This window comes from Mesoplodon densirostris, chromosome 2, assembly GCF_025265405.1.
Source record: "Mesoplodon densirostris isolate mMesDen1 chromosome 2, mMesDen1 primary haplotype, whole genome shotgun sequence".
NCBI classification, from domain to species: Eukaryota; Metazoa; Chordata; class Mammalia; order Artiodactyla; family Ziphiidae; genus Mesoplodon; species Mesoplodon densirostris.
In genome coordinates, this window is record NC_082662.1 from 124,953,122 (window position 1) to 124,978,053 (window position 24,932).

Here is a 24,932-nt window from a genome sequence, read left to right on the forward strand (position 1 = left end):
AGAACTACCATATGACCCAGCAATCCCACTACTGGGCAGAGACCCTGAGAAAACCATAATTCAAAAAGAGTCATGTACCACAATGTGCACTGCATCTCTATTTACAATAGCTTAGACATGGAAGCAACCTAAGTGTCTACTGACAGATGAATGGATAAAGAAGATTTGGCACATATATACAATGGAATATTACTCAGGCATAAGAAGGAACGAAATTGAGTTATTTGTAGTGAGGTGGATGGACCTAGAGACTGTCATTCAGAGTGAAGTAAGTCAGAAAGATAAAAACAAATACCGTATGTTAACACATATATATGGAATCTAAAGAAAAAAAATGGTTCTGAAGAAACTAGGGGCAGGACAGGAATAAGGACGCAGACGTAGAGAATGGACTTGAGGACATGAGGAGGGGGAAGGGTAAGCTGCGACAAAGTGAGAGTAGTACTGACATATATACACTACCGAATGTAAAATAGATAGCTAGTGGGAAGCAGCCGCTTAAAACAGGGAGATCAGCTCGGTGCTTTGTGACCACCTAGAGGGTTGGGATAGGGAGGGTGGGAAGGAGACGCAAGAGGGAGGGGATATGGGGATATATGTACATGTATAGCTGATTCACTTGTTATAAAGCAGAAACAAACACACCATTGTAAAGGAATTATACTCTAATAAAGGTGTTAAAAATAAATAAAAAGGAAAAACATTTTCTGAAATAAAAATATGAGTTTTATAATGTACCTAAGTTTCTAGATTAGATACTATCTCATGTTTTTGTAACTAGCTTTTATTTGCTTAAAGGGACAATTTAATAAGTATGAAATAGGAAAAGAAATGGTTAGAATATCAAGATACCATCCCACTTTTTAAGCCCCAGTATATCATTTAGATAGGTAGATTCTAAAACAGAACTCCTGATTCTCTTCCTCTCAAAACTGCTCCTCACCACCATACCTCATATCTAATCCATTAGCAAATCCTTTTAGTTCTTCCTTCAAAAATATATCTTCACCACTTCCATCACTACTGAGTCCTTCATTATATCTCATCTGAATAATTGCAATAACTGGATTGGTGCCTTTCTTTGGCCCCTAACTGCATTCTGCTAGTCTCCATAGAGCAGGCAGGAAACAAGTCAAGTCACATCTTCTGTTCAAAATCCATTTCAAACTTCTACCACCATTTAAATTTAATTCCAGTTCCTTACCCTGGTCTATGAGGCCCTACAGGAACCAGCTCCAGCTTGCCTTCTCCACCTGAACTTCCTACTGTCCTTCTCCTGTTCACTGTGCTCCAGATGTGTTGGCCCTCCTGCTGGTCCTCCCATTGCCTTCCCCTACACCCTGGTTAATAGAGCCTGTTCCTCCATCCTACCCACCACTTCAGTCTCTCTACACCCCTCCACCCTGCTGAGATTTCTTCAGAGCCACTACCAAGATATGAAACTGTACTGTTTGTTTTTATGTGAACTCATTTATTATGTCTCTCTCCCTCTGAAGAGTGTGATGAGAGCAGGTACTTGATCTGTGTTCACTGGTACCTCCTTAGTTTCTACAGTACAGTAGGTGCTCAAGAAATGTGCCAAAGAGCAAATGAATATATATAGATGAGCAATTTATATAAAGACAGCACCTAGCCTATACTTAGTTGAATAACATAGCTATTTCCCTTAAAATAATCAAATCTGTCCTTAAAGGTAATTTATTTTTCTAAGTGAATTAGGTCAAAAAAAAAAAAAAAAAAAAGAAAAGAAAAAAGGGGGAGGCGGGGAGGAAGGCTTACTGTGTATAGGTGGCTGTGTTGGCTCTGTAGAGGATACAAGAAGGTATTCAACAAGATCCCTACCCTTAAGGAGTCTGCAATTTAGTGTCCAATGCAATGTGCCCACGCATGCGTGTGTCCTATAATAACAAGGGAATATTACAGGTAGACAGGACTTTAGGAGGAATGGTGTTCAAGCCCCCCCCCCCCCCCCCGTTATGGACTTCAGTGATCAAGAAATAATGGCAGCAGCTAGCATTTATTGAGTACTGACCATGGCAGGCACTGTGCCTGGCACTCTATGTGCTAAAAAGTCACGAACTAGATCTTGAGGGTTGAGAAGAAATAATATGTGGAAAAGAGTTAATCACTTGAAGGTAAAGATCAGAGGTGACAATATGTGAGGTGTATCTGGAAGGCAGCAGGGAGACCAGGCTGACCACAGTATAGGTTAAGAACAAAGGAACGGTAGGAGATGGTGTTGGAAAGGTAAAGTGGGCCAGATTACCAACTGTCCTGAATAACAAGCCACTTAGTACAGCCTTTATCCTGGAGCCAAATGGAGTCGTGGGAAGAGACTGACAAGCAAAAATTATTTTATAGCAGAGGTTTAAATTAACAGTCTATGTGTTATACCCAGACGCTCAGGTGTGTTTGGTTTCATCTACAGTATTTCAAAAAGCTATTCAGCCTTCTAGATGAGGCATGGGAACATTCTATTCGCCCTATCACCTACAACTAAGTCATTTCATCTACTACTATTGTCTGACTGGCCCCTTTGGGTATCAGTTTGAGACCCTAAGTTTATACAGTGCTAATGTAAGACCATTTGGAGAGGGAAAGAAGGAATGGGGAAACTTATTAAGTAGCTATTGCAAAAGTCCAGGAAGAGGCAGTAAAGATGTAAATTGAAAGGATGATTTAAATGGAAAAGAAAAGGAGCAGGGTGCAAGAGACAAGACAAATAAGAGAAGCATTAATTAATTAGAAATTTTAGAGGGCAGGATGAAAAAGAAAGGCAAAGATGAGACCATCTGGCACAAAGAAAAGATAGGTAATCCCTGGATAATCCTTTGGGGTTCATTTAGACACATAAGTCCTGGGTCAAACATTTTCCATGAACACTCATGTTATTGGAAGACTATATTTCCTCTTTTGTGAGGAAGCTGGACTTCCCCTGCTCCCCTTAAAAGAGCCATTCAAGGACACCATGATTGCTGTTTCTAAGACCCTCCTTTGTCCAAGACCCAAAGAACAGCTAACTATATGATTTCATAAAATCCTACTGCTTAGTCCCAGCCTCCCATCTTAACTTGGTAAGAGAATCCCACAGTGGCTAGTCTTAATGTAACTTAACTTTCCTGATCTTGGCCAAGAGACAGAGATGAATATTGCACAGAAGTCACTTAGATTAGACAGCTTCTCTGAAGACAAACTCAAAACCAATTTTGGGCTGTCATCTTTCTCCCCATCAGAAAGTTCTAGGTTATGTCCTCCCCTATTTTGTTTCTTGTGAGACAGGTAGACCTGAAGATATCTAAATGAATGTTGCCAATAAAGACAGAGGGGCAGGGAACATATTTTGCCCTCTTTCAGATTGAAAGCTTTTTAAAGACCCAAGCAGTAGTAAAGTGGCTTCTTCTCCAGCTATCACATTAGGATATTATTTCTAAAAACAAAAATCACTTGAATCTGAAGCATTTAAAATAGTTTTCTGAACATATGACATCTCTGCAAACAGATCACACACACATATGTTAAATGAAGAAAAATGAATGGTTTATTTCCATATAGCATATCATGTTGCTAAAATCTGCTCACAAAGGGACCTCTGAATTACATACTATGACTATTTTCAATGTGAATAGATTACTTTTTGTAAAATTTACCCAATACTTGACATGTTACTTATTTAGAAAACAAAACAACTCCTTCACCCCGACACATGTAACAAACAGCCTACTGTACACTGAGTGGACTTTTATTAGCAATATGAGGTTGGATCCTAATGCCAACTTGAACTTGTATAGCTTATTTCCTCTCTAAGGTTTTGATGCTAGGAACAGCTAAAGAGTTTAAAGAGAAGATAATGTAACCCTCCCAGGTTCCAGAACACAGCAAGTCAATGATTTATTAGCATTACTAGGTTCCTGGGTAAAAGGGGTTTGGATTCTGACATTAAAATAATGTCAGGGGCTTCCCTGGTGGTGCAGTGGTTGAGAGTCCGCCTGCCGATGCAGGGGACACGGGTTCGTGCCCCAGTCCGGAAGGATCCCAGGTGCCATGGAGTGGCTGGGCCCGTGAGCCATGGCCGCTGAGCCTGCGCGTCCGGAGCCTGTGCTCCACAACGGGAGAGGCCACAACAGTGAAACACCCGCGTACCGCAAAAATAAATAAGTAAGTAAGTAAGTAAGTAAATAAATAAATAAATAATGTCAGTATATTATGGGTATTGGGATAAAATTTCATCTTTTTCTAAAAACTGGGATACTCAAATTCAGCAAACAGGTAACACTTGCCACCAGACAACTGTTAGAATGAAGCTTCATACATACAGCATCCTTCTCTGAATTTTTAATCACTGCAACTGTAATATCATGGCACTCACACAGGAGTTACTCATATAAAAATTACTTAATGAGGGGATAAATAAGTGAATCTCTCTAACTTGCTGACACTCCACATGTGATAAACTTTTTTTCTTAAAAAAAATCTATGAAATGGGGACTTCCCTGGTGGCACAGTGGTTAAGAATCCGCCTGCCAATGCAGGGGACACAGGTTCGAGCCCTGGTCCGGGAAGATCCCACCTGCTGCGGAGCAACTAAGCTCGTGTGCCACAACTACTGAGCCTGTGTGCTGCAACTACTGAAGCCCGTGCTCCTAGAGCCCGCACTCTGCAACAAGAGAAGCCACTGCAGTGAGAAGCCCACACACTGAAACTAGAGAAGCCTGTAAGCAGCAACAAAGACCCAACCCAGCCATAAACAAATAAATAAATAAAATATTAAAAAAACAAAAATCTATGAAATGAGCATAAATTTTTTTGATGCTTTTTTAAAACAGTAGAGATTATACTTCTGATGACAGTATGTCACCTTTTTTACATAAGAAAGAACACCAGTGCTTCAGATATTAAGACATCGTTTTACTTAGCACAATTACTCTGGTTTTGGAAAAGCTTCCCAAACCTAGAAAAGTTTCATTTATACATCTTTTTTTTCTTTTTTTGGCCGTGCCATGCAGCATGTAAGATCTTAGTTCCCCAACTAGGGGTCAAATCCGTGCCCCCTAAAGTGGAAGCCCAGAGTTTTAACCACTGGACTGCCAGGGATGTCCCCCACATGTCTCTATATTAATGAATTAAATTAGTGTACATATTTCCAGTTCTCTATGAGATTTTATATAAATATTTCATTTTATGTGATGAAACTAATTGTTTAAAAAAAAAACACAACAGACACTTGCACTGTGCTGGTAATGGTTATCAAGGCCAAGTTCCACAGAAGCCAGAGCTGAGCAATGCAGAAGTGACAAGAAAATGAAAGCAGAGATACAAGAAAAAAGGGGAAAACTGGCAATGAGAGAACGTACTATTATATTCTACCATAAACACAGTGGTAGAAAGAGTGACAAGCAGTAAGGAAACCTGTAAGAGGCAGAGTCACTGACAGGAAGAAATGATAGATTTGGGAGAGAAGGACTCACAGGATAACACAGTGATGTGGAGAAAAGCAGGCTCACAAGCCTCCGTGGTTCCTGAGGGCAGGAAAAATATTATTCGTGAACATTATTTAGTTACTAAGAAATTATGTTCTGTATCCTACATTCACAAAAGTATGGACAAATGTGGCAGCAGAGTCCCCAAATGCCAAGAACTTCATCTGATTCCTCACTTATCCTCAGCACCTGACATATGAAGATATCCCTAATACAATTATATTGAAAGCATGAAATAAACAGTGTTTTGATTATAAAGAACTTTGTACTTATAAGCAAACCCACTATTACCTGGACATTTTACTTAGCTCAAAACTTCATTCTTAGGATACTAAGGAAGTAGTGAATAGTGATTTCCAGTTTTGAAATTTTAAAAACTTTTCCTGACACAGGCAGATTTTATTAAAGGTATATTTTTCAGAACGGAGAAGGAAGTATTCAGAAACAATCTGTTTAGCATTATCATAGGAAAGTAAACTAGTTTTGTTAGTCATATGTAGCTTTTGGGGTTTTTAAAACAGTATAACTTAAGAGACCAATAGATTTTTAGGAAAGGGGACCATCATGTATAAAAAGTAACTTCACGGGAAAGACAACTTTAAAATGTACATACATATAATTTCCACCTCTAGCTAGGTGTTATCTACAGGAAAAACCGACATTACGAGTTTGAGGAAGGACTATTCCATTTAGTTGTAGTACAATGTTAATTTAACAGTAATTCCCCACCACAAATGTCCTTTAAGGCAGGGAGACTCAACAGGAGTACTCTGGTCCTTCTTCACAGTTTATACTTTAAAAAGTAAAATTAGACCATACATAAGGTCAGCTTGATTCAACTTGAAAATAAGCAGTCAGATAATAGTGACTTTTTGGTATTACAGCTAGATTTGAATATGGTTGTGACTTCTGCTTTGATAATTCCCTGTACCAGAGGTCTGATGAAAATAAACAAGAGAAGGTCCAGTGTTATACTATTAGCTCTATTAAATTTTTTTTTTACTATTCTTAAAAATTATGGTTTAAAAATATGTGTATATATATATATAACATAAAATTGTCATTTAAACCATTTTTTGGTGTACTATTCAGTGGCGTTAATTACATTCATAATGTTGTATAATCACCACCAAAACTATTTCTAAAAGTTTCATCACCCCAAACAGAAACTCTGTACTCATTAAGCACTACTAAGGAATTTTAAGAAAAAATTAAGAAGAAAAGTCAGTTTATGGAGGATTGACTATAAATGGCAATAAAAAGACCTAGTTAAAATAAACAAAAGAATGACTATTTTATCTAATTTTGTCAAGAAAAAAATTAAGAATAAAAATCAGAGTTGATGGAGAATTGACTATAAATAGCAATAAAGGAAGATAGTCATGTAACAGTAATCATCTTAGAAAGCTTTCACAGGGTTCCATTTTCATATGTATTCTGTTGTCTATTTTGTCTTTGTTACGTTTCCATTTTCTGCTTGATGGGTTTTTTTTTCCAGTGATAATGCAGAATTAGAAAACAATGGATATAAATTAAATTAAAAGCTTATTTGGAAAAAAATCTAAGATGAAGAAGAAGAAAAGTAGTTAGCATCCTAATTCTCAGAGTAGTAAACAGAATTAGAGAGTTAGATAGTAACTCCATAAGGCTGATAACAGTATTTGAACTAAGGTTCTCCAGACTCAGCTCTTTCCACTATGTCAGGCTGCCTTCCTGAGGTGCTATAGTTTTGGTATGGCTTTTTTTTCCCCCCTGAACTTTAAAAAACTGTATTATCAAACAAAGGAGGATGGTCATCTTGATATTCTCTCCTGCCCCCTTTTCTGGTTTTTGACTAGCTTAATTACTGTTTAGAGAAACTTTAAAACTTTGAATTATTTGTAATATTTGACTTAGTCAAGTAGTATTAAGTTTGTTCAAACCTAGAGCTTATAAATCCATTCAGTATCTCCTACTCTTATTGTATTTTAAAATGTTTCCTTCATTCTGTTATACTGTTCTAAAGAATTTTAAAATACATTAATAATAATAAGAAACAGTGAATATATATTTTATCTTCTAGATGTATGAGAAGAAAAATAAGATTCCCTTACAAGAATGTAACTAATCTTATCTTGTTAATGATTCCCGGGACTGCCAAATAAAAATCATAAGAATATGAAACATGAGGTACATAATGCTTACTATATACTGGAGGCATGCAATATAATGTTTGAGGTATAAACATCATGATTATACATAATGATTAAAAATTTATGTTAACTAAACTTCCCCCTCATGTTTGAGGCCAGAGAAAATTTACAAAAACAAGGCAATATTTAGCATATATGTGCTTTCAAATTTCATCTTCTTAATCGTATTTTATATTAAATCATATTTATATTAAATCTCAAATTTACCTCTGCAATCTCTATCCTTTTTGCAAGATCATCGAGAGAAAGACAGCTTTCATCAGAAGGCAGGTTCTCCTGTAGACTATAGGATTCTTCTTCAGGAGAAAGATCTTGAAGGAGATCAGGGTCTTCCTCTTGGTTATCTTCATATGAAAGGGAATCTTCAGTATCTTTTAAGCATTCTTCTAAAAGGCTGTTCAAATAGTCTTCTGTTTCCTTACTGACTTGTTCGTGTTTATCTCCCTGTTCCTCTGGGGCCATATACTCTTCTGGAAGCACTGTACTTAAATCAGATACTTGATTATTTTCACAAAGTACACTCTCAGAGCCCTCTGAGTCAGTCTGCCCCTGTGGTGATTTTCCATCACTGTCTGTAAGATCAGGTTGCTGCAGCTCATTTAATTCATTGTTCTCAAGTTGGTCTGTGGGCAACGCCTCAGAAGAATCCTGAAGTAGCAACTGGAGTTCCTTTCTTTGCGTCTGTGAGTATTTACCCTCAGAAATCAACGCAGGAGGTATATGGTCAGAGCCTGGTAAAATCAATGGCTCTATCACTGACTCGCTGGAAACCTTAGGGTCCTTAGCAATGCCCTCTATTTCGGCCACATCTTGGCTGGCCTCTGACTGAGTCAGCTGCAAGCGGCTGTCATCCTCACAAGCATTCCCTGAAGAGAGTAGCCCAGACCTGCTCCCTGCCGACTCCAAGGGCAGGGCGTGGAGCTCCAGTGTGGCTTCAGTGCTGCACAGCGGCTCCTCCGTGTGGCCCTTCCCTGCAGTTACCGGAAGGCTCAGGGGATCTGCCTGCCTGTCCATCTGATTACAGCAGGGAGTGCTCTCGCAGGTCTCTCTTTTATGTTGGCTTTCTTTTCCTGATTCCATGCCAACACAAGTTTCACTCTCTGAAAATGAAGGAAAGCAAGTTGTTTTAAGATTCAAAACAGAACTTTGTACAGGAGGGAAGAGAAAGGACATGAATATGTGGGACACAACGATATTCTAAACCTCTGAAATGGAAATTCTACCTGATGGATGATAGTGTCTTTAGGTAGAGGAAACATCCTAAACATTTAGTAAGTAATCCTTTAGATATGAAAACTAACAGAGATTATTCAAAAACATGTTAAAATATGAATATATAATTTAGTCTTCATTATAATTGAAAAAGTCATTTTTTCAAAGGTTTAGAAGATATTCTTCTGAGCTTTATTGGCTGTGTATATTTAAACGAATACTTTAAAGTGTAGAAAAATTATTTTCAGTGTATTTAAGACATGGTATATTAAATAAATATTTTTACATGATGAACCATAGTAATACATAATTTAAAGTGTAAGAAAACCAATACTGGTTCTGATCTATTAAGACTAAACTAAGGAACATAAGTCTGTTCTGTTCAAATTTATTTAAGCATAATATCCTTAATAATAACATCCTTAATTAATGTGTTGGAAAATTACTTTAACTTCTTTTTTTTTTTTTTTTTTTTTTTTTTTTTGCTGTACGCGGGCCTCTCACTGCTGTGGCCTCTCCCGTTGCGGAGCACAGGCTCCGGACACACAGGCTCCGCGGCCATGGCTCGCGGGCCCAGCCGCTCCGCGGCATGTGGGATCTTCCGGGATCGGGGCACGAACCCGTGTCCCCTGCATCGGCAGGCGGACTCTCAACCACTGCGCCACCAGGGAAGCCCACTTTAACTTCTTAAAGGGAGGCAGTCAAAGGTAGTGGTATAAAGCATAAGCCTTGGTCCCAGGCAGAAATGGGTTTGGAATTTTAATATTTCTTTCAATTTCTATTTTAAATAAAACAATTTAAAATACTTTTCTTTCACTTTAAAACTAAACCATTAAAAACTTTCACAAAATATATACTGAATGCATAAACTAGTAGATAAGAGAGAAGCTTGCTCATGATGGAGTTTTTGGTCGATTAAGCATTCCTAACTACCACAGGAGTTTTAACTTTTTCTTTTGTCATATATTGTTTAATTTATACAAATCATGGGCCAAAGGTTAAAATCAAGGATGAAATATAGTGATGATTATATTCTACCTGGTTTTTCATTTATTGGTACTTTAATAATTACCAGTTGGCAATGGCAGCACGTACCATACCAAAGAAAAGACAGAACTTAAATGCCATCTTCTGGTTTCAGAGAATCAGGGATGGAGTCTGGCCACCTCAACTCTGCACTGCTGAGCTTATTAGAGTTCGTATTACCTCCCCCAATGCCTTAACTTGAACATCAGATGAGGAGAGGACAAGGAAAAATAGGTCTCTTTTGGGGAGAGTACAGCATTCTTTGTCTTGTCCCACCCCAAGGAATCATTCAAAGTTTGGAAGACTGCAAAAAAAAAAAAAAAAACCAAAAACACATGGACATTTTAATTCCCATTAGGTTGTCTGCTTCACCCCTGAGCTTGCTGGTCTGCCTCTCTGTTAAGATGCGGGACGTCAGAGCAAAGAGGGCCCCTGCCAGATGGAAAGGGGGCCAAGCTCTCCTCCACAAGTTCCCAGTACCCAAAGGTTCAGAAGACGGCCCTCAAAACATATCCATAGAATTCAGAGAGTAAATAGCATAAACACAGGGCGGAGAGGGCCCCACATCAGAGGAACGGGGTGTGCTGTCTCTAGCTGAGGGCCAGTTACCTAAAGGACCACAGATGTCGAGGAGAGCAACTTGGAAGTAAGCGCCTCCTCAGTTGGTCCTGCCAGAGCCACCACACGTCCCCATAGCCTGGATTCCGTCCTATGCACTAATCTAGCTAGCTTCACCAGAGAGCGGACCATGCTCCCAGCCCCTGCAGAGCTGGTGGACAGAGAAGAGCTTTGAACAAAATGAGATTTAAGTGTTATGGTAAAGTTTGGAACAGAAAAGGACTAAGTCATAAAGAATCAAAATGAGACTATTTAATAGCTATAAGTGACTGAAAAGTTAGAGAATCAGTCTGAGATGCCATTACATGAGTAGAAAGTGACGTGGCTGACTATAGTTACTTAGACAAAATAGTCATTTTAAGTACTGTTTCTAATGAAGCAAGATACCACTTAAGTGGTGCGTAATAAAGACTACGCATAGGTACAATGTAATACTTATAAATACTGGCCTGAAAACAGTTGCTTCATTCCACTATTAGAAATATAAAATATGAAAAAAAGTAGTAATTTAAGATGCAAAGGGCAAGAATTTCAGACTAGATCAGGAGAGTAGCTATAGTTTGTTTGATGCCATATAAAATCTAAGTGATACTTTTAATACATATTCAGTCTCCAAATCAGACATAATATATGCTATTTTATAATTTGTTGTATCAAATCATGTTTTTGGGGAAAAACTTAAAACCTGTCCTTACAGGTAATGAAAAACAGTCTGCTGCCTTACCCTCCCATCTGTCTGATTCCTGCTCTCTAGGGGCAGCCAATTTTCAATTCCTTTAGCTGCTTCCTCTCATATTTACTCACCATTTCTAGTTAAGACTTACATTGTTATTTATTGACTTTTCAGTTGTAGAGGACACCTACTGACTTCCTACCTACTATGGAAGAGAGTTAGCTCTCATGGTTCCTTTCCCCAACAATGATGTTTTCTTTCTCCTCCTCTAGCTCCCATTACAATTCAACACAATTCTGGGGCAAATCAATATTCAAATGTTTATGTTACTATGGCTTTGTAAATATTATTCACAACTGACCCACACTATGTACTCTGATACATCTTCCTTTCTCATTTGTGCTTTGTTTTCCTTGGTGTTGATAACTGCCTCATTACTTCATTAAAAAAAAACCTTTACCTATGTGTATTCAAACTCTGACAGATGTACAACTACGGCATATGTACTAACAGGTAATCCATCAGTTTTAAAACATATCCTTCTTGAGTCCCTGACCTGGAACTCCTCTCCAGGGCTGCTACACAGGTATCATCCTGGAATTTCCTTTCCCAGTGATCCTAGGAATTCATTTTGGCTCTATTTTGGAAATCTTGTTTTCTCTGAATCCCAGGTCTTCCTCTTTGTTTATTCTCTCTTAGTAGAACATTTCCTAAGAAAAGGTACATGGAAGGTAAACTTTCTAAGGTTATTCACATCTGAAAGTCTTTACTTCTTCACCTCTGACTAAAACTTTGGTTGGGTAAAGTTTTCTATGTTAGAAATCATTCTCTCTCGCAATTTTGAAGGCACTGCTGTATTGTGTCTAGCTTCCAACAGGCCTCCGATTTGGTAGAAGGGGAATATAAAGGTCTAAACGCTTCTTGTACAGTCTTTTAGCGCAACCTTAAACCCTTAAATTTAGAGGTATCCTCTGTGCTTCCAATTCCCAAACCTTCCCAAGCAGAAATCAACCTTTTCCCTGTAGACACTTAGTTTTTGGCTTTCTCTGGTATGTTAAGCCAGGTGTCACCCATCTATCTGCTTTCCAGCTTCCAAAATTTTCTGGATGTCATATCTGCTGCTGGTTCCTTGCCAGGTCTGTCCTTCTGGCTTTCTGCCTTTAAGGATCCCCTTCAGATATTTTAATAGTGTTCCAAAAAAAAAGTGGAAGTAAATGTTTGATCCACTATGTTTAACCAAAAATATTTTCTGAATTTTCTACAAGTATGTATCATAGTATAAAACTTATTGTTAATGTTTCTGTTAATATTAACATGAATTTCTGTTAATTGGCTCTCCTGACCCCAAAGATCTAGTGAGGTAAGTTTACTAATCCCTATTGCATTGACTTAAGATGTACTAAAAAAAAAATCTACTCTGATGAAACAAAAATGGAATAAAAGCTGAGTGTATGACAGATGCTTAATAATACCAAATTAAAGAGGTAGTTCTAAAATGAGAAGTTAGACTTAAACCTAAGTTCTAACACATGCTCTACAAATGCACATACCTTTGCGTTACTCTCTCATCTCCCATTCCCCCATGAATTCTCTTTAGGGAAAAATCCCCTATACAATACATGATGTGAGACTAAAGCATTCATGAATTAACACATTTCTTATATTTTCTGAGTATCTCATTAATTATCATCAGGTAAAAACATCTGAGTGATATCAGGCTTGAAAAAGAAATTTTCAATGTTAATATCTATTCTAGCAGATGGAAAGAAATGTGCCTAAATTAAGTCTGAACTGTTGGTAATAGTATAAATTAGTACAACTTCTACAGAGGCTAATTCAAAACTAAAAATGTATACACTCAGTCATCAGGGAAAAGCAAGTTAAAACCACAATGACATTCATATCCACTAAAATGACTTAAAAAAAAAACCTGACAACATTAAATGTCACCAAGGATGTGGAACAACTGGAATTCTCATATATTGCTGGTGGGGTATAAAATAGGACAACAGCATTGGAGAACTATTTAACAGTTTCTTAGAAAGCTGAACATGTACCTTCCCTATGACCCAATGACTCCACCCTCAGTTCTTTACCCAAGAGAAATAAAAACATGTATCTACAAAAAAAACTTGTACCATTTTATTCATGATATCTCCAACTTGGAAACAACCCAAATATCTATCAACAGGTGTATGGATAAACAAATTGTGGTACAGTCAAAAAGTGGAATACTACTCAGCAATGAAAGGAAATGAATTAATAATACATACAACAATATGGGCAACTCTCAAAAAAAAAAAAGGATGCTGAGCAATTCTACTTATATTACATTCTAAAACAGGGAAAACCCACTGATAATAAGAGAAAGCACTGGGTTGCCTGGGACTGGAGGTGGGAGGGACTGAGTGTAAGAGGGCTGGGAAAAAGATTTTGGAGTGATGAATATGTTCCATATCTTGACTGGGGTAATAGTTACATGAGTGTATACAGTTGTCAAAGCTCATCAAATCATACACTTAAAATGGGTACATTTTATTGTATGGAAATTGTACTTCAATAAAGTTGATTAAAAAATGGGAAGGGAATGATAAATAGAAAACTCAGGATAATGGTTGCCTCAGGAATGGAGTGAAGCAGGTGATGGGATAGAGAGGAACACAAAGGTAGCTGTAACAGAACTGACAATTTAGTCCCTCGTTGGGTACAAGGTTCACAGGTCTTCATTTATCTATCAATTGTTAAAATGTATGTACGTTTCATATTATTTTTACACATAAAATATTACTTAATAAAAATGAATTAAAATATAAATTAATAAAAACGCATGGGCTTCAGGGTCAGAAAAATAGGGTTTAGCTTTGTGTTCTAATTAGTTCTGTTCTGGAATAAGTCACTTACCTCCCTTGAGTTTCTTACAATGATTTAGCCTACCTTAAATTGGTTGTTAGGAGGAAAAGATGAGATAATATACATAAAAGTATTTTGAAAATATAAAATACTACATAAATTACTTGAAGACTTTAATAATGGTAGATTAATTAGAAAAGTAGCAATGAATAACACATAGAGAACATTAATGGAATACTAGTAGTAGGGGGTAGTGATAACATGAGGAGGAAGTGGTGGAGGAAGAGTAATGAGAGCAGTGAGCACATATTTTTCTTACCTTGTGCCAGGTACTGTTCTAAACTTTAATGAAATTACTAATTTAATCCTCATAAGAATCCTATGAGGTAAGAACTATTAATGTCCACCTTTTGGAGCTGAGGAAAGGGAGGGACAGAGAAATTAGGCAACTTGCTTATGGTCACACAACTTTTTTTGTTTTTGGCCGCACCATGTGGCATGCAGGATCTTAGTTCCCCAACCAGGGATGGAACCCAAGTGCCCTGCATTGGGAGCGTGGAGTCTTAACCACTGGACCACCGGGGAAGTCTCTTAGGGTCACACAACTTTAAGTGGTGGAGAGAGGATTCAAACCAGACAAGTTTGGTGCCAGAAACAATGTCTTTAACCACCACACACACAAAAAAGCAAGTTACTTATTATATAAGGAGCTTAAGACCAAGATACGTAGAGAGAAAGAAAAGGGAAAGTCTACACTGTAGAACATGTAAGACATTAGAAATAAGGAATATGGGGAAAAACAAGGACAATATATTAAATACAAATCATTTAAAGTAATATCCTCATATTTCTCTTTCTCTCATATTCTTTCTTACATTTCTATGTATTTATTCATAGAATAACCAATCTGAGTAGGCTCATTATGAGACTTTTGACATTTTTCTTTAAAAGATATTATTTTATCAGACTTGGCAAGATTTCTTTCTCCAGAATTTAGTCCACACCCTCCCCGTAAAATGGCTATTAATGAAATGTCTGCATTGTGAAAGTCTTTGAAAATCCACACAACTTACTTATAGCAGAAGTATGCTGCAATTTAATTAGAAACTAGAAGACCCAGGTTCTAGTTGTGAATCAAAGCACCAAGCAAGTGGCTTAAACATGGTATCTCAGTTTCCTGTCTGTGCCACCTATCTTGCAGTAAAGGCCAAGCTAGAAGTAGTGCCAAGCTAGTGCTGGGCAGCATCAGACTCAAACAATCAGCATGTAATAACAGCCTTCTTCCCAATGTGCACAGAAAAGAGACACATTCACACCCAAACTAGGTGACTATTTTGTGACTTTTTCCCCTAAGATTTTTAGGAAGCTCATTGTATTCTGATTTCCAAAATAAAAATGACTGGAAAAAAGAGACAGGAAAAACAGAGTATAGTAGGATTGACCTAAGGCAACCCAAATTTGCCTCATAAGAGAAGAGGGGATAAAGTAAGATTTGGGGGGAAAAAACGTAAAGAGAAAAAAGCAAGTGAAATTGCAGGCATCATCGTCGTCATCTTACCTCTTCAGGCAACTCAAGTCAAAAGACCTGATGCTGCCTGTTTACTATCAGGGCCCTCAGGCCCAGGAACATAAAGCCCAGTAATATAAATTAGTACTAAAATCATAAACAAGGAAAAATAAATGCCCTAAAACACATTTATTTATCTTTATTTTCTAAAGTTTTTATAATGAACATACATTACTACTGTAAGAAAAAAAATTTCTAGAAATCTTTAACTTTTGACATAAGACACAGTGCTATAAAATATACTATGAATGCTATAGAAATATATATTATATATATATATATAAGTATATATATATTCTTAAATACAAATTAAAGTATACCATATGTTAGTCAACAAAAAAGGGAAGAGAATAAATTACTATAGATAAACTATAAGGATACAGAGCTTATCTTGATAATATCTAGATTTACAGAAAAAATTTCTGATAAAGTTTGTACAAAAACCAATTTTTTTTAACAGAAAGGGATGTCTGAATACACTAAAACCAATTCTGTTTCAGAGCTTATTCGTACCGTCTTGTCATATTCTGTTAGACACATATAACCACCTACTGAAAACATGAAATAATTTTATGTTTTTATAAGAATTCAGATTTTATCATTCCTACTACTAGATATCTAAAAATAGAATTACACAATGTAAAAAAATCTTGCTTTCCTATTTGTGTAGGAGAGGTATACGCAAAAAAACTCCTTCACAGCAACTCAGATTAACACTTGTAGAATATTTATTATAAGAGGCAGGCATATCTCTTATATCCCCCTGTAATTTAAAAACATACCCGGCTCTTTGGCTGTAGCTCCTCTTTCCTTTGGATCTTCAGATACTATTAACTGCGTAAAGCATTTCCTTCCCAGGGACTTCTGTACAGCTGCTATCTAAAAAGTTTTTTAAAAAGAAGAAGAAGAAAAAAAAAACTTTGGAGGAAACTATTACATTAAATTAGAAAGCTGAAAATAATTTGAGGAAGGTTTCATTATTTTCTAAAACTGTCCATACAACAAACATGACACATTTTTCCTATAGACATTTTCAAAGAAAATCTCTTACCTTATGTTTGGATAAAAGAGGACTGTAGAAAAAAAGAGAAAAAAAAAGAATTAAAAAAAACTACAGCAGCAATATGCTTCCAAACAAATGTCACTGAAAGGGCTGTAAAAAAAAAAAAAATAGAGCTTCTCTGGATTCTAATATTAGCACAGAACATTTCCACTGCTGAAACATTACCACTGGTTCACACAGTTCAAAGTGCAGCTATCTCATGTGTTAATCTCCTTAGATGGCCAATAACTAATGAAAACCTCCATAGAAGCTATAAATACTGAGATTCGGGGGGGAAATGTCAACCTTTTGCTAATAATGTATTTCAAGAGCATTTCACAGATATTATTAAAATTTTAGTTTATGTCATTATAGTCTAAAATTATGGTGGAAGATAATTTTATATGCATTATCCATAGAAAAGGATAACAAAAGTAATCTTTAAATATTATACTTCAGGGGCTTCCCTGGTGGCACAGTGGTTGAGAGTCCCCCTGCCGATGCATGGGACGCGGGTTCATGCCCCGGTCCGGGAGGATCCCACATGCCGCGGAGCGGCTGGGCCCGTGGGCCATGGCCGCTGAGCCTGCGCGTCCGGAGCCTGTGCTCCGCAACGGAAGAGGCCACAACAGTGAGAGGAGCGCGTACCACAAAAAAAAAAAAAAAAAAAAAAAAAAATTATACTTTAGGAAATACCCGAGATAAAAGAATGCATATATTCACCAAAAAGCATACACAAAAATGTTCACAGCCATTTTATTCATACAATTCAAAAACTGGAAACAAATCAAATGTCTATTAACAATATAATGGATAAATAAATTGCTGCACAGTCATATATTGAATCCACACAGCAGTAAAGCAGAGCAAGTTACCATAACATGTAACTATGTGTAACACCAACATAACCATGGGCAAAAGAAGCTAGATACAAAAATCTACTCTGTGTGATTACATTTATATTAGATTACAGAACAGGCAAATACACTGTTATAGAACTCAGACAGTAGTTACTTTGGGGGATGGGTACTAACTTCGTACACAAATTAGGGAGATTTCTGAGGGGCTGGACTGCCCTGTATCTTGGTCAGACTGGTAGTTACACTATGTATCTGTACATGTACAAATTCATTAAGCTGGGTACTTTAATGTATGTATAATTCAAAAATATTTTTATATTAAAAATTTTAGGAGTATAATTTTGGGAAATTATCAAATTTAAAGCATAAAAATTTGGGGTTTTGTTTATTATACTATCCACTGTTCATTAGCTAGAAATTCTCTAGTGATCTGAAGCAATGTGACTAGCTTTTAAATTATGTGTTGGCAAGTTACCTTATATTTAAAAAGAGAAATAAAAAAAGAAAAAAAAGTCATGCTCACATTAGGTTCAATAAATATTTGTTTTTAAATAATTAAAACATTTGTAACACATTAAAAAATTATTAGTTCCATGGGAAGGGCAGAAAAAGTGTCTATATTGAATTTTGAAAGTAAGAAAACAATCTCCTTTATCTATTTTAAAAGATTCCATTGTTTAAAACTTCTACAAAGTCAAAAGTTAACCTATTTAACTCACTAAGAAATTAGGTTATAATGCAAAATCCATTAAAATACTGTTTCAAAGGTTCAAATTGACTAACACAAGAAAATTGTACATCCCAGAAATCTGCACTAGTTTAATCACTATCATGTCCCCTCACTTTTAAAATTCTGAGTCTTCATATAATGAATTAAAAAATATATTTAAGTGCTTTATTATTACTATATTCAGTTTTAAAAATCCAACTCTTTGATACAAATCAAACAATTTAAAATTATCTGGTAAATGGAGTTTTCCTTCTACAGTATTTTGGTTAAATACCATAGTGCATTTGCTTTCCAGTATTAGACTACTCTTAAAAATGTGTTTTTACTATAACACAGTATAGTAAAAACATAGAAACATTGACAAACATACAAACATTGAAAAACAATTATAATAAAAAATCCTAACACAAATTTTTCCATCTGAATCGCCTAATCTCTTAACCAAAAAGTAATCGAAATTAGAAGTTACATTTAAAAATTTCTAATTAGAGGGTGCTTTGAATTTTGTAAAGTAGACCTTTTGCTGAGTTTAGTGTAAGAAACAGATAAAAACTGAGAAAGGAACCTAATCATTTTATCAACTTTAATTTCTCCAGTTGAAAGCATTAACAAAACAAAGAAATGAATCTTGTATTTCAAATATTCAATGCTACAGTGCTTCTTCAATATTCTATTCCAACTCATTGTAAACAAATACTGAAGTACTTACTCTTGATGTGTTGTACAAAATTTAGCAAGCCGCTCAAAATCCTCACCATTAAATCCTTTTTCTGAATTCCTCAAAGATGTAACTGTATGTGGTTGTACAGTTTTCCATTTTGTTTCTAAATTTAAAATATTTGTTAGTCACTGGCTGTTACAAAATATGTTTAGGAGGGAAAAAATAGATAACTGGCACCACTGATAAAGATCATCATGCAAAAGTATCTTCTCAACCCCAAAGTTAACACAGAAATAGCTAAGTGATTATTTCTCATTCTAAATAGATATTATCCCAGAGACTAAATTAGCCAATAGGGCATACAAAGGGATCAGAAGAAATGCAAACAGTTGCAAGTGTTCTTTTCTTGGCACTGATATGAAGAACAAAATACAAAGAGAAAAATTTTCTTACATTGACATAAATGTGTGGTAAAAATGCTACTTTCTTTGCAACATTAACTTGACTAGAAACGTCTATTTCCTAAAACTAGGTCAAATATGTTAACTTTCTAGAGAGCAACTTGTTAGATTATTGATAATTCCACATTCTGTTAGTCTGTACTCACCCCACTGTTCTTGAATGGCAGAAAGATTTGCGAGCAACTGCTCATGATACAGTCGTTCGAGCTGAATGAATTTCATTGCTTTCTCATCTGAATAGAAAATTTGAGGAAAATAGAAATCCAGCCTAAAGAATAATGTCCTATATCGGTTGATAAATTTGAAGCTTACCAAAAAATCAGAGGACTCTAAATACTTTTAAATTTAAACAAAACTTAAGTAAGGTTTCTTGGTTTTGAAGTAGGTAAATTTTAATGTAGCATATCATGCAGTAGCTACCTGGGTTCCATTCTATCAGCAAACAGTAGAAACAAAAAGAAGGTTTTAACGTTCAAGGAATGCCTGCTTGCTAATAATATCTCTAGGAGAGTCAATTAAATATAATTTAATTAGAAATAGGACCCATGTGGAATCCTGTAATCTAAGTGTTCCCCCCCCCCTTTTTTTCTCTTCTTAAATTACCTTCTGTCAAGCAACTATGTTACCCTCTAGTCAAATGTTTGTTTCTGATTTCAACTGCCTGTGATCCTTTACTTGTTTCTCACTGAACACTTAAAAAAAATTAACTTGCCACAGTGATTTTCATAATTATGTGCTTCTACTTTTTTGGTAGATTTTCTTATAAACTGCTGCCTTCTCCATCTGTATCACACATTTAGCATCATATGAGGTCATAATAAATTGTGCAACTGTCTACCTTCCTTTGGGCCATGTTCTAAATGTTGACCCAGAAAGAAGGAAGAGAAAAAACTCACTGTTATACCTTTTTGTCCTTCCCATGATCACTCAGAAGTTTAATTCTCTCTCTCATTTGTAGTCTTAAAGATATGCCAGGAATCATAAAATAGGCCAGGGAGAAGCAGAGACAATTCCATTTTCCTCTGTCCATGGCTTAAAAGTATACCAATGTTTCTCAAACTTTACTGAACATAAAAATTATTTGAAAATCTTGCTAAAATAGAGATTCATGGGTCTGATCCCCAGAAGCTCTGATTCTAAGGCCCATGAATTTTCATTTCTAAGAAGCTCCCAGGGATGCGATGCTGATCTGCTCTGCACTACATCATACTCATTATTTGGGTAGTTCTAGCTTCCTTTCTATAAGAATTTGATTTCATACAGACTTAGAAATGAACTGCCACTGTCTGAAGTTTCGTTTAGTAGTTTACTTGATAGGGTTCAGGATGATAACTGCTTATCCCTCAATCTGTGGTGAAAGTCAATAAGGTTAGGAGGAAAAAGAAACCACACAAATGGGGAAATAGAGATACTTAGGATACATTCTTTCTAGAGTATATATTGGGCCATCTTTCAAAAACAATTTCAAATGAGGAAAATTTAAAAGCTAAGGGAATAAATCTTTCCTATACAAAAGTTAACATGCAGTCCCCTTTGAGAACATTTCTGTTTATTACTAGTGAAGAACTCAATCTTCCCTTTACTGATATATAGCTACAATAAGACAGTTATGAGATTTACTATGTATAATACGCTTGACAGACTCTAAGATACGAATATTACTTGACTTGTACTTCTGTTTAATTCAAAAGAAAAAAAATTCAATGGTTTTTTTTTTTTTTTGGCAACATGCTTTCCCCCCTCCCCCCAACATACAAATATTTAGATTTTGGTAAAATTAGGGCTTGTTCATGGGAGGTCAAATTTGGGTGGTTCTAGAGAATTTTCTGGAGTGACAAATTCCCTACATCTTGTTTTCTGAGATGGTTACATTGGTGCATACAACAATCAAAACCCAGTGAAAACAACAGATTATACATTTCATTGTATGTAAATCTCAGTTTTTAAAAATGGGCAGTTCTCTAAGAAATCTGTGAATTTCTTCTTGTAATTAAGAAAAGGATACAGTCCTCCTCCTGGAAATAAGACTCTGCTATCTGTTAAAAACAAATAAAAAACAGAGGAAATAATTAATTAACATTTGGATGAAAAGACAAATTTAGAAGAAACCAAGACCTTGAAATTCTCAAAGTCTTTGATATTGAACTAAGAAAACTCTTATTTAACTACATTCGCCAGTTCAGAAAAAATCAGACTGTAGGCACAGGACACATTTCTGAAGTCATTTATCTCAAGAAAAGCAAACATAGACATTCTTTGGTCCATATACAATCTCATTCTTCCTGCTCTATTTCAAGTCAAATCAAACATCACTGATTCATTAGAGTTTAGAAGTAAGAACTCTAAACAATGAGGGAAATGCTACTGAGGCTTATAAAAGTGTAATATGAGTGAAAGGATGACTTTATCATAAATTAAAAAGTTGAAATATGTCATGTCACATGAAATCTTAAAACCTATTCATTTCATTTCTGTTTTACAAACTACCTCATGGGACACTGATTTTTCATTCTCTTTTGATATTTCAGAAAAGGACAGACCAAGTGCTAATAGTTGAGCAATGATGTTTGGAATATATACAAAGCGCTGCACAGTATAAAGGGCACTGGATGGGAGGGTGGGGTCCAGAGACTCATGATCTGGACCCAGTTGAGGCTTATCACTTAGCAGATTCATTCTAGGGCACCTTTAAATTTAAAAATTCTTTGATTCTAAAAACTTTGGGATCTTTTATTTAGATCTTTATTTAGGTATAGCATTTATAAATAGAATAGTAAAACCGAAAGTATTCACTGAGAAATATTTGCATAAATTGACTACTGTCATATTTAAACTATTTCATTAAGTACTTTACACTTTCAAACAGTTTCCACTGATTTTTAGTAAGTCTCTAGTGAAAAAGGTATTCCATTTATAGATCACTATCTCCATTTTCCAGGTAGCTGCCAAGGCAAAGAGCAATAAAGCACTTGTCAAACCTACAAGCTAGCAATAAAAAGGAATGGTCTTTCCCAAATCCCACAGTGGAAAAAGGATAGTTTTAAAGGAAATATTTGCCTAGCTTAAAAATTATTTTATATATCTAACATTCTTCCAGGAGCAACATAGCAATACAGATGGACTTAATCACCTCTTTGTAAACTGTTAATCAGTTAGCTTTCAGATTTCCGTGACAGTCTAGTACCATAAGTGCAACCAAAAAGACAGGGTCATGGGACTTCCCTGGTGGCGCAGTGGTTAAGAATCTGCCTGCCAATGCAGGGGACACAAGTTTGAGCCCTGGTCCGGGAAGATCCCACATGCCACGGAGCAACTAAGCCCGTGCACCACAACTACGGAGCCTGTGCTCTAGACCCAGCGAGCCACAACTACTGAGCCTGCAAGCCACAGCTACTGAAGCCTGCACGCCTAGAGCCCGTGCTCCACCACAAGAGAAGCCACCGCAATGAGAAGCCTGCACACCGCAATGAAGAATAGACCCCGCACGCAGCAACGAAGACCCAACACAGCCAAAAATAAATAAATAAATTTATATATATATAAAAAAAGACAGGGTCATGAAACCCAAGGTCTCAAAAACAAAAGGCATTTCCAAGATGAAAGGGCAGCTTGAAAAATAAATATACTGATCATTTCTCCTATAAAAACCTACCCCTGGCAAGTCTAGCAGGGCAAAAGAAAATGTGATTTTCTTTGATGCCCCATATGTCTAGATCTGGGAGGTAGCCTGGTAGAACAGAAAAACGTGAGGTTTGAAAGTGAATAACCTGACTGAGTTCTAGTCCAAGCTTTGCCACTACCAGCTGTGTGACCCTGGACATGTCATTTCATGTCTCAAACTCAGCTTCCTTACCTGTAAAATAGGGACAATAATACCTACGACTCTGAGACAGGGCTGCTGTAAGGACTAAGAGAGGGAATTTGCATCTAGCACAGTGCCCAGCACATAGCAGTAAGTGCTTAAAATGGTTTTCGAGTCTGACTCTGGACCAGAAGTGAGAGAGGCAGAATAGAATTATGTGAAGAAGTAAGTTGAAAATCACTTTGGGATGTTAATAATTTTAAGGTTCTCTTGGTTTCAGGCTTCTTTTACCTAGCAGAAACAAAAAGAAAGGGAATTAGGAAGGTGTGGTTTTTCGGCCATAGTCTTACAGAGTGGCTTCAAGGAGCCTAGCGGAGCGATATCGGGCCTGAGTCTGCGATGAGTTTCAGTATAAGCTCACTGAGCACAGAGTACAGCACTTGATCTTTTTCTTCTTACTTCTATATGAGAAACTTCTAAGTTTATGGCTTCAGTTACATATTTAAAGCTAACCTGCAGTCATATTAACTAAGTCAGTGTAGGAAGATTACTCAAACCCAAGAAAAATAATTTTTAAATGGAATCTTCAAGAGTTCCAAGAGTTAAAAGTATAAGTGTATATCTAAAGTAATCGTAGTCATTATATCAAATGGCCTTTAGCATATATTCATCCATATAATATCATGTTAAAAATAATGTAATTGTCCCCTAATTAACTCTTCCGATCCATACTTCCTTATTTGTTAGTGGTACCACCATTCCTTTCAACTGGATATCTTAGCATTATTTATCTCTGATTTCCTCTTCATCCCTTTTTTTTTTACTATCTACACCAAGTCCTTCCATCAAGATTTCAAATTCGGGCTTCCCTTGTGGTGCAGTGGTTGAGAGTCCGCCTGCCAATGCAGGGGACACGGGTTCGTGCCCCGGTCTGGGAGGATCCCTCCCACATGCTGCGGAGTGGCTGGGCCCGTGAGCCACGGCCACTGAGCCTGCGCGTCCGGAGCCTGTGCTCTGCAACGGGAGAGGCCACAACAGTGAGAGGCCCGCGTACCGCAAAAAAAAAAAAAAAAAAAAAGATTTCAAATTCACCCCTCTGGATTTACACTGTCACCACCTTAACCTAGATGCTATTCTCACCTTATGCCTGAATTATAAATTTCTTCTTTTAGCTCTTATTTTTATCAAGATTACTCATGTATATGGTTTAAGGAGCCAAATAGTTCTATGAGGTGTGTTAAAAAAGGACCTACCCTTCTTGCCCTATTCTCCTTTCTTCAGGAGCAAGCACTTAGATTTCTCTTATCTGTTTAAAAATATTTTTTTTGCTGTATCTCTAAACATTATGCTTGTATTTGCTATTTCTTGATTTTTTCAGTTTTAGAAAATGAGGATTGGGTCTTTTGCTCCTCCCCATCCAAACCCTACAAACATATACAACACACACTTTCTCTCACCTATTCACCTATCCCACGTTATTATGTTGTAGTAATAGGTAGATAAACATTTAATGTTTACCTTATTATGAGTTAAGCCAAGTAGTAGACTCATTATTTTTCCTTTCCTGAAAACTTTTTGTTTCCCCTGGAGTTTTTTTTTCCCCCTTTTTAAAACAAAATGGTTTTCCATGCACTTATCACTTATACAACTCTAAACAGTCCACCAAGAGTCTAAATCTTCCCTCAATACATTCAGATACCGCAAATATTCAGAAATAGGAAAATGATATAAAAGTTCCTCCCCAGACCCTTCTGATCTGCT

General features: G+C 36.4%; 1 protein-coding gene across 6 annotated transcripts in view; it reads right to left on the reverse strand.

Annotated features, from left to right (window-relative positions):
* The window catches only part of CNST (consortin, connexin sorting protein), a 123,392-nt gene that overhangs the window by 17,328 nt on the left and 81,132 nt on the right, over nucleotides 1-24,932 (reverse strand). For all 6 annotated transcript variants that reach the window (XM_060090872.1, XM_060090874.1, XM_060090871.1 and 3 more), the window contains 6 exons: nucleotides 21,375-21,405; nucleotides 19,516-19,602; nucleotides 18,957-19,071; nucleotides 16,667-16,688; nucleotides 16,398-16,494; nucleotides 7,877-8,769 (listed from right to left, as the gene is read on the reverse strand). In XM_060090872.1, coding sequence (XP_059946855.1) covers nucleotides 7,877-8,769; nucleotides 16,398-16,494; nucleotides 16,667-16,688; nucleotides 18,957-19,071; nucleotides 19,516-19,602; nucleotides 21,375-21,405 — 1,245 coding nt within the window. The remainder of the gene's footprint in view (nucleotides 1-7,876; nucleotides 8,770-16,397; nucleotides 16,495-16,666; nucleotides 16,689-18,956; nucleotides 19,072-19,515; nucleotides 19,603-21,374; nucleotides 21,406-24,932) is intronic.